The sequence below is a fragment of the Vigna unguiculata genome, chromosome 6 (genome assembly GCF_037176805.1).
Source record: "Vigna unguiculata cultivar grain cowpea cultivar isolate G323 ecotype 2 chromosome 6, ASM3717680v1, whole genome shotgun sequence".
Taxonomy (NCBI): domain Eukaryota; kingdom Viridiplantae; phylum Streptophyta; class Magnoliopsida; order Fabales; family Fabaceae; genus Vigna; species Vigna unguiculata.
Genome location: NC_140797.1, coordinates 39889631 through 39900670, shown reverse-complemented (window position 1 = coordinate 39900670; position 11040 = coordinate 39889631). Strand labels below are relative to the sequence as shown.

At 24.4% G+C, this 11040-nt stretch overlaps 1 protein-coding gene across 1 annotated transcript; it reads right to left on the bottom strand.

Annotated features, from left to right (window-relative positions):
• Positions 1-9384: 9384 nt before the first annotated feature.
• On the bottom strand, positions 9385-10208 carry LOC114188548 (two-component response regulator 24-like). The gene is made up of 2 exons (XM_028077120.2): positions 9885-10208; positions 9385-9687 (listed from the first exon to the last, which is right to left on the bottom strand). The coding sequence occupies exons 1-2, from the start codon at positions 10119-10121 to the stop codon at positions 9505-9507; spliced, it is 420 nt and encodes a 139-aa protein (XP_027932921.1). The 5' UTR covers positions 10122-10208; the 3' UTR covers positions 9385-9504.
• Positions 10209-11040: the final 832 nt, after the last annotated feature.

The window sequence follows — 11040 nt, the reverse complement described above, 5'->3', positions numbered from 1 at the left end:
AAGCAATAAATTACTAGTTGGTAAGATTGTGTATCAACTAATATTTAATACATTTGATCAAGACTTGGGGTTAATGAGCTATATGTGATGGAGTCAATGGTAGCTGTCTATAAATATACAAACTATTTTAGTAGGTGTCTATAAATATACAATCCTTAAAAGAATGATGTAGACAAAAAATAGTAAATGAAAGTATCATAGATTTACATCCTTAAACATTTTTTTAATTGGAAGGTCAAATAAAGATTGATGTCTATGATGTGTTTCAGCTTCCCTGCATTTTAAAAAAAGTAAATATTATAGTTAATATATATGCAAATAACATAAATATTATGTAGCAATTGAATTATGTATAAATAATAAAAATATATATTTACCTTTGAAGCAGTCTTCTTAATTCTTTGTAGAAGACATGGTCCATAAGTTGTTGAGTTTTAAAGAACTAAAAAATATCATTGAATATTGTTATTTACTTATGAGACATTAAATGTATATGTAATGGTATACACATATTGAAGAACTAGTAATAACCTTATTAATGCATATATTTTGATAAACACGAAGATTATTGTTGTAGTGAGTATGGATTGGTAATGATTTTTGTTGTTGTAGCAAAAACACAGGCGTTGTTGTGCCTGTGTGTTCGTATTTTTTAATATTTTATAGAAATTTGAGTTAAGTTTAACTCCCATGCTAAAAGCAAAAATATTAAAATATCTTTCATCGTTAAACCATGTCATTGCAGCTACCGAGCCTCCACATCTGTCATCATTGTCACTACACCTTCGTTCTCCATTGTTGCTGCAATCCTTTTGAGAGGAAGCAATAAGAGAGAGTGTAAACCGATGATAATTTATGGGAAGTTTGTTCAAGAAAACTCGTTCTGAATAATTTGTTTCGGAAATCTTGTTCTTGAAATCCTATTTCAGACTGCATCTTATAAGTTTTGAAAAGTTTGTTATGAAAAGTTCATTTAAAATAATATTTCATATGTTCTGGAAAGCTTATTTTGAAAATTCTGGTCTAGAAGGCTCTTTACAAAATGTATTTCATATGCTTTAGAAATTTCATTTCAAAAATTTTCTTCCAAAAACCATATTTTGGAAATCATGTTCTTAGAATTTCATAAAATTTGTTCCAAAAATCTTGTTGAATAGGTAATCTTGAAGTCCCTTTAGAAAGGGTAGAAGGTTGTTTTGAAACATGTGACTGTTGTTATAAATCATAGGAGGGCAAAAAAAAGTTTTTTTCATTCATCTATAATAGTATATAAAGAATAGACACAATCATCAGTTAACGTTATTTTAATATCGTAGAAAATGTATTTTTTATTTCTTCTTGTAAATATTTTATAATTACTTGTTGATTAACCTTTAAATGTAGTAGAGATTCTCTTCCTTCATGCTTATTGCATTTACATTGTCACGTGGTTGCTGAAAAAAAAATGTTGTCATGTGTTTCTTCATCTCTTTGATTTGATTATCTAGTTGTTGTCGACAAGACAAAATTTTCAAAATGGGTTATAAATTTTAGATATTTACCCTTAATATTTTGTCATTGTAGAAGAGATTTGTAGTTATTTTATACAAAATTTAATATCTACATTGGGATAGATTAATATATCTCATTAAAAAAATAAAAGATATTAAAAGGAAGCATTAATTGTTTAAGAGGGACCTTACAATGTTGGTGTTGGTGCTGAAAAAACTTTCGGATATGACATTTTTTGCGCACATTGCAAAGCGACTCTCCTTTGCTCTATATTAATTAATTATCAAAGTGTTTTTTTTTTTTTTAATTTTCTCCTCTTTTTTTGAACGTGTTTTAAATTTTAGCACAACTAAAAAGTATTTCAGTTCAATTTGCTTTGGTTGGTTCAGTTTGGTTTGGTTTTGTTTAATCCGGTCTGGTCTGGTTCGGTTTAGTGCGGCTCGGTTCAGTGCGGTTCGATTCGGTTCGGTCTGGTTCGGTTCGGTTCAGTTTAGTTCAGTTCAGTTCATTTTAGTTCAGTGCGGTTCGGTTTAGTTCGGTTCGATCTGGTTCGGTTAATTTCAGTTTGATTCAGTTTAGTTCGTTCTGGTCCGGTTCATTTCGGTTCAGTGCAGTTCGATTCGGTTTAGTTCGGTTCGGTTCGGTCTGGTCCGATTCGTTATGGTTCGGTTTGATCCGATTCAATTTGGTTCAGTTCGGTTTGGTCTGGTCCAGTTCGGTTCAATTCGATTCGGTTCGGTTCAGTTCAATAAAGAATATATAATGAATTTTTAAAATAATTGTTAAACGTAAAATTAGAAAAATAAAATATACATAAGAGAGGTTTTTAAAACAACTGTTGAAGACAAAAGAGGTTTTTAGACTAACAGTTAACAGTAAACTATTTATAAAATAATTAGTTTTTAAAATAATAATTAAGGGTAAAATTGGAATAACGAAATATGGACACAAGAGGGTATCTCTTTATATATTGTTATAAATGAAAAAAAATAATCTAACTAAACTTAACTATAATTATATGTATTATATTAAAGTAAAAAAAAAACCATTTTTAATAAAAATTATATATTATAGTAAAAAAATAATAATAAAAATTAAACTGTATTGTTTTACTGTTTGTTCTTAAAAAACTGAACTTCTATTGGTTAATTACTCACTAATTGATCACTTATATGTCTTTTGCATTCTTCTTACTTTGTTATACTCAATGCTTCACTGCTCCCATTTCACTTTTCTTTTTCATTGTCTTATAATATTTTTCTTAAATACTTAAATATTTAGGCTTTTACCAATTTCGAAACTCTATATTCTCTACTTTGACAAAATAAATAGTTATTTGTGTGAGAGGTGAATACAAATAAATTCAAGCTTATCCTTTTGATGTTTTTTTCATTGAAAGTATACAATTTGTTTATGTTATTGTTTATACACTTGCTATATTTAATTTAGGGAAAAACACGTTATGTTTCAATTGTTTAAGAGGACCTTACGATTGTGGTGTTGGTGCTGAAAAAACTTTTGGGTATGATATTTTTTGTGCACATTACAAAGTGACTCTCCTTTTGCTCTATATTAATTAATTATGAAAGTGTAAAATTTTCCTTTAAATTTTATCCTCTTTTTTTGAAGGTGTTTTAAAATTCAGCACAACTAAAGAGTATTTCAGTTCAGTTTGGTTTGGTTCGGTTCAGTTTGGTTTAGATTGGTTTGGTTCGGTCTGGTCTGGTTCGGTTCAGTTTAGTATGATCAAGTTCAGTGCGGTTTGATTCGGTTCGGCCCGTTTCGGTTCGGTTTAGTGTGATTCAATTTGGTTCTGTCTAGTCCGGTTCGTTTCAGTTCAGTGCGGTTCGGTTTAGTTCAGTTCGGTTCGGTCTGGTCCGGTTCGTTTTAGTTCAGTGCGGTTCAGTTCGGTCTGATCCGATTCAGTTTGGTTCAGTTCGGTTTGGTCTGGTCCGATTTGGTTTAGTTCAATTCGATTCGGTTCAGTTTAATAAAAAATTTATAATGGATTTTTAAAATAATTGTTAAACGTAAAATTAGAAAAATAAAATATGTACATAAGAAAGGTTTTTAAAATAACTGTTGAAGACAAAAGAGGTTTTTTGACTAACGGTTCAAAGTAAATTATTTATAAATAATTAGTTTTTAAAATAATAATTAAGAATAAAATTAGAATAACGAAATATAGATAAAAAGAAGTATCTCTTTATATATTATTATAAATAACATGTACATTAAAAAATTATAAATTTCAATATTATATGTATATACGAAAAATTATCAGAATCATAAAACTTAAAAAAAAAATTGTAGTTACGTGGATAAAACCACAAAAATTATTATTTCTTATTTTCTTATCGATATTATAAAAATCGAATAGTGGAAATTATAGTTATGCGGATAAAATCACAAAAATTATCATTTGTTTTTTTTTTAATATTATAAAAAATCAAATAATTATTATTATAATTATATGTTCACATTTTTTAATTTTTAAAAATTTAAGTTAAAATCAATAATAAATATATAATTAATTTTTAAAATAGTCATTAAATATATAAATACATATGTAAAAAAAATAAGCAGTTGAGAGGAAAAACTTTAGTTCTTACTCTTAAAAATTAAATATTTTTTCATAATAAAAAAATATATAGTTATTACTTTAATCATTAAAAATTCATTATATTAAGGTTTAAAATTGTGTATTTAATTATTTTTATCTCTGTCCCATCATTCTTTGGTTACTAAACCATCACTTCTAAATATTTCTTATTCTAATATTTATCTTATTACATCTATCCGACAAGAAGTAAAAGTGAAACAGAAATACAATGAAGAATAGAACTCGTCTAAATACTTTTTTTAAACAGAAATGGAGACTTAGCCTCTTGACAGGAACTAAACACCTTAACGCAAATACTATGAGGAATAGAACGCATAAAATATTTTCTTTTACACAGACACGCATGAATCGAGAACTCGCCTTTTGACCTATTCTGCAGTGGTATGTCCATCACATGCACCATCCCACAGTATCTTAATTTTAGACTGAGCCATGAGACGAGGACATTAACAACACAGCCTTCCCATGTATTACAATCTCGGAGTTTAAGTCTTTATAAATTTTTTATAATATGTTTTTCTATAGTGCATAGCTTGTCTATGTATATGGTGTACATGGTTGTGTTACTTACTCATATCCACAATGAAAAAAATTATGTTATGTTGCATATTCTTCTATGGTGTATTTTTCCATCACGTTAGAAGTAGACATTTAAAATTCAAAATAACAATTATATTCTTTATTTTAGTTATATTTATACTAAAATATAATAACAAATAAATATATTTTATCATATATTTTGCAGTTATTTATTTATTTTTTATTAAAATAAAAATTTCTTAAAAAATATAATTTTTATATTTCAAAAGAATTTTTTAAATTTTAAATAATTATAATCCTTAAGATACTTTTTAATATATGACTAGTCTTAGCATATATATATATATATATATATATATATATATATATATATATATATATATATACTAATTTGATTAAAAAATAAATATAAAATTATTATATTTAAACAAATAAATCATTTATGTAATTATATTTAAAGATTATAACAATGTAAAATTATATATAATATTTAAATAATAAATTTGATAATATAAAAATATTAAATAACTAATTATCATTATTTTTTATAAAATATTAATTAAAAATAAATATTATTTTTTTATATTTAAATAATGAATTATAAAAAAAAGTTAATAATACCCACCATCATCATCATCATAATAATAATAATAATAATAATAATAATAATAATAATAATAATAATGTATTATACTAATAAAATAATAACAATTACAATAATATCAACAATAATAATAACAAGATTAAAAAACAATATTTAGATTTTTTTTTAAATTATAATTTTGACACCAATTAATTAGTGATGTTGTATGATTAAAATTTAAAGAGAACTTTTAAGTTATATATAATTTTATAATGAAATGTGTGTGTACGAGTAGTTGTTATATGCATACATATTGTGTTTAAAATAAATAAAACATGAAAATTGATGTTAAATATTTTTAAATAATTATTTATTTATATATATATATATATATATATATATATATATATAAATACATGAGTAAAAATAATATATTTTCATTCTCACATTTTTTTTCTAAAAAAATAGAAAATTAGACATAAATTTATTATTTCTATATTTTTCATGTATATATTATATTTCAGTACTAAAATAAAAAAAATAATTCTCTTTTATCTCACCAATGAAGTATTAATTTAATAAATAATATTTGTTATCTCATTTTTTTTAATTACTATAATGATTAAATTTAAGAATTAATTATATGTAATAAGTTTGAAATATATATATATATATATATATATATATATATATATATTAGTTTTATTATTTTTTTATATTAATATGTTTGATTGTTAACAATTATTTTAATTTTTTTATATAAATATTTATTTTTTTAATTTTATAATTAACAATAATTTTAAAAATTAATTATATATTATTTATTAATTTTAACTCAATTTTTTATCAAAATTAATACAAATACACTATATTAAAATTAAAAAAGTGGGGCCGTTGTTTCATATTGACACCAAATACCCTGTCATCCAATAATTAAATCTATTGTTTTAAATTTCTTTTATATGCATATTTTATTTTTTCAATACTTTATATTTAAAAACCATTTTAAAAATTATTTATTTATTTTTATTGATTTTAACTCAAATTTTTATCAAAATTAATATAAAAATATAAAAGTGGAACCCTTGTTTCATATCGACACAAAGTACCTGTCATCTGATAATTAAATCCATTAACCCACAAAATTAGTCAAGACTTCTCAATTGTTTTGAACCAAAGTAAATATACTTTCTTTGCTTCTGAACCAAAATGTAATTTTGATAAATAAAAGTTAAACAGTTAACTATATTTTTACGCCAAATGCAAGGATTTGCTACGGGTAAGTAACACAATTAAACAGCAGTATTTGTCTATTTTTTAAATTAAAAATAAATTAAAGTCGACACGTGATATATGATATGACAAAAAATTGGAAATTCCACGAAATAATATATGACATGAAATATACGTACATAGTATTAACGAGATCAAATCCAATTTTTAAAAAAAAACTTAAAAAATTAATTAAACAAAAAAATAATAAAAAATTAAAATTATCCAAAATAACAAATTAGAAATCAAAATAATAATTAAATCTAATAATAATATTATTGTTAATAAAATAATAATACTAATAAATATAATTTTAATAACAATAAAATTATAAAAATGTGTGCTGAATGACATTTATGAAAATAAGATGAAATAGTAAAGATATTAACCTGGTGGCATTTGTGTATATAGGACAAATTGGTAAGATTATTTAAAAAAATAGTAATTGGGACGTGTGGAATGACAAGAAAGTCATGAATGTTATACTTTATTTTCGGTTTAATTAATCGTAAGGTACCAGTTTGGTATTAGTGTGTCAAATTGGTACCCGCTTTTTAAAAAGTGTTAATTGCATCCCAATTTTTGAAAATTGCTTCAATTAGGTCCCTTTCAGATAGAGTTGACTAACGCCGTTAGTCAACGTGCCACGTGTCAATCTGTGGTTTTTTGATTTTTTTTTAAATTTAATTTTTTTTTAATTTTTTAATTTTTTTTTAAATTTTTTATAAAAAAAAATAAAAATGTCACGTGTCAAGTCCCTGTGTGTGACACGTGACATTGTCAGTGCCACGTGGCATTGTAATGCCACGTGTCAGTGTCACTATCAGATGCCATTGTGATGATTTTGATTTCGATTTAGTCCCCATTTATGTTTTTTCGTTTCAATTTAGTACCTACTTATGTGTATTTGATTCAATTTTGACCTAATAATTTTTAATAATTAAAATATTTTTTAATAAAATTAAAAGTAATTAAGTATAAAAGTTTTAAAAAAATTAAGTATTTGATATTTATATTAAAATTTAGTGGTAAAAGTCATTTTATTAAGTCATTTTTAATAAAAAAAAAATAGCATAACATTCATACAAATAATAAATTTGGTCTGAGATTGAGATAAACATTATAAATATTAGTACTTAATTTTGTAAAAATATTTATACTTAATTATTTTTAATCTTATAAAAAATGGATTACAAAAATATTTTAATTATTAAAAAAAATTGGGACAAAATTGAATCAGATACACATACTTAGGTACTAAATTGAAACAAAAAGACATATGTGGGGACTAAATCGAAATCAACACAATGACATCTAATAGTGACACTGACACGTGGCATTACAATGCCACGTGGCACTGACAATGCCACGTGGCACTGACAATGCCACGTGTCACACATAGGGACTTGACACGTGACATTTTTATTTTTATTTTTTAAAAAATTTTAAAAAAAATTTAAAAATTTTAAAAAAAATAATTTAAAAAAAAATCAAAAAAACCACAGATTGACACGTGGCACGTTGACTAACGGCGTTAGTCAACTCTGTCTGAAAAGGACCTAATTGAAGCAATTTTCAAAAGTTGGGATGCAATTGACACTTTTTTAAAAGCGGGTACCAATTTGACACACTAGTACCAAACTGGGTACCTTACGATTAATTAAACCTTCATTTTTTTTTTGTATTTTAATTTTAATTAATGTAATATTTTTAAATTAAATAAAAGAAGTGAATGTCACTTTATAATTACTAATATATGGCAAAGGAAAATAACGTTTATTAAAATATAAAAATAAATGAATGCATATTTAGAAATGAAAAGATAGTATTTATTTTAAAATTAAATAAGATGTAAGCGTTATTTAATATAATATCACATATATCAGTATAATGTTTTTCTTAAATTTTTATAATAATTATTTTAAAATATAGATTAATAACTCGTCATTGTTGGATTTATTATCTATCCAGGGTAAAAATAAAAAATTCTTGATGTCCGAAAAGAAAGTAAAAGGGAGGGAAAACTTAATGTTTTAGTTTTTTTTTTCTTAAAAATTAAATAAATTTTCATAATATAAACTAAAATTACAATAATTACTTTAATCGTCAATTTTTTTTTTTGAGTAGATTAAATTTTGTATTAATGTTGAAATTGTGTATTTTTAATCTATTTTTATCTCCATGACGATAGATATACAGATATGCACTCTTTCCTTTATATTTACGCAGCTTTGGTAGAATTTGTTACTTTGTAATAAGTTTTTAATCGATTACAATCGAATTATTATTTAATATATATATATATATATATATATATATATTTATTTATTTATTTATTTAATATCACTTTTATTTCAAAACTTTTTATAATATTTAACTTTATCTATTTTATTTAATATAAGAATTTAATTCACATTTAAACTCCCTCTCACTCGCTGATAGTCATACAAAATCACTAAAATTTATTCTTTAAAAGTTTAAAAGTAGGTGGACAAAGTTTTAATGTAATGTATTAGTATAATACGTCATTTTTACCTGACAACATTTTGCATCTTATGACACTTCATAAATAAAAACTTATTCATGCAATTGTATAACATTAATTCTTCAATTAATGTAATAATGGGATATATTTAATATGAACACACTGTATTAAACAAAAAAGTGGGACCCTTATTTCATAATTACACCCACCCTGTCATCCAATAATTAAATCCATTAACCTAAATATGCCCAAAAAATTAGTCCAAGGATTCTCAATTGCTTTGAACCAAAGTAAACAGAATTACTTTGCTTTTGAACCAAAATATATAATTGTGATTTTGATAAACAAAAGGTAAACAGTTAACTATATTTTTACGCCAAATGCAAGGTAAGTAACACAATTAAACAGCAATACTTGTTTAATTGTGGTGCAGAAAAAAATTTACAGACTATGGAGGAGCTAAATAAACAGCAAAAATTATACACATAATGAAGAAATGAATCAAATGAATCAAGTTGTAGTAAAATTTGGATGGTCTTGCAAGACTCGTTCAATCTTTGTTCGATCAAGAGGCTTTTCAAAGCAATAGTTGGATCCTGCAGCTAAAAATTCTTCACCATCTTTCCCATTAGCACGCGTAGTAATTCCCACAATCAAGCACTTAACACCCATACCACGTAGCTCTTTTGTGGCCTAATTAAGACACCATTAAATAATTATATATATTAAGAAAAATTATACTATCATTTTATTGTTTTACTCTTTAACGTAGTTCAGTACCGATCATTAATTAATATATCATTATTTTTTTAAAAGAGTTAATAATTTACACTAAATCATGTAAAAAAATAAATAATAAAAATAAAAAAGATGAAAATCTTCGTACGTACCTCGTGACCGTCCATGATGGGCATTTCTTTGTCCATGAAAATGATGTCAAAATTTGCCCCACATCGATGCATATCCACTGCTTCATTTCCATCACTAACCGTTTTTGCGTCCATGTTAAACAACCGCTCCAACATCATCATGTGGATTTTCCGAACGACAGCATCGTCATCCACAATCAGTGCTGAAATTCTCGACCTTCTACTCCCTCCTTTGTTCCTCTGCTTCATTGACTCCATTTTAATCCTGTTACAACTAAACTCACTTATAACAGAATTATCGAATGAAATCAAGTTTTAGTCTAAAGTAGCTGAAAGGTACATGAGATGAAGTCCTTGGCTTCTTATAAATAAATACTAAACATATAGATATTAAAAATGATATAGATCGAGAGAAAGATAAGCTGAAATGGAAGATTGATTCTGTGTTTCGTTTTTTCCTGTTCGATAGGGATTACGTCATTACTTTCACCACTGAATTAGATACGCAATTATTAATTTTGGTATATTGGATTGCAATAATTATTATCCCCATATTTAATCCAAATCCATTGAATGATATCAAGGATAAAACTACTGTAAAAAATCTTTATTTAAATGGTAAAAGGATGAGATACAAAACCCATATTTCATTATCCATTAAAGTATCCCAAGTCTTAATTTATAACAGAATCGCATTAACTCTTGTGTAGATATCCCATTTTCCAGGATAATCTATTTCTATATCTATAATATTAATTTATACTATTAATAGAGAGGATAATTCATTTTATTTTTTCTATTTTTTCCATTTCTTCAATACTTTCTAAACTCTACCTCTTTATTTTCACCCATTTAAATATTATATTTTCTGTTTTCTTTTTCACTTTTATGTTTTTCTTCTGCCTTAATTAAAATGCAAAAAAAAAAAAAATATGATTTTTTTTTTTAAATTTACATGTTACTTCAACAATTAGTGATTCATAACTGTTGTTTGTCTAGACTTATTTATTGCAACATAATATCTTTTTAAAAAAATTATCATATTAATATTCTTACAAATGCTAAAATATTAAAGTGATTTTTTTTATTGAATGAATTTTTAATAAATATAATGAATGTATTAAGTTTGATCATTAAAATTTAATACAACCATATATTCGTATTTTTCGAGTTTATA

Coding starts and splice junctions, on each gene's coding strand:
- LOC114188548 (XM_028077120.2), bottom strand. CDS start 10,121: ATGGAGTCAATGAAGCAGAGGAACAAAGGAGGGAGTAGAAGGTCGAGA. Junction 9,688..9,884: donor CCATCATGGACGGTCACGAG/GTACGTACGAAG, acceptor TGTCTTAATTAG/GCCACAAAAGAGCTACGTGG.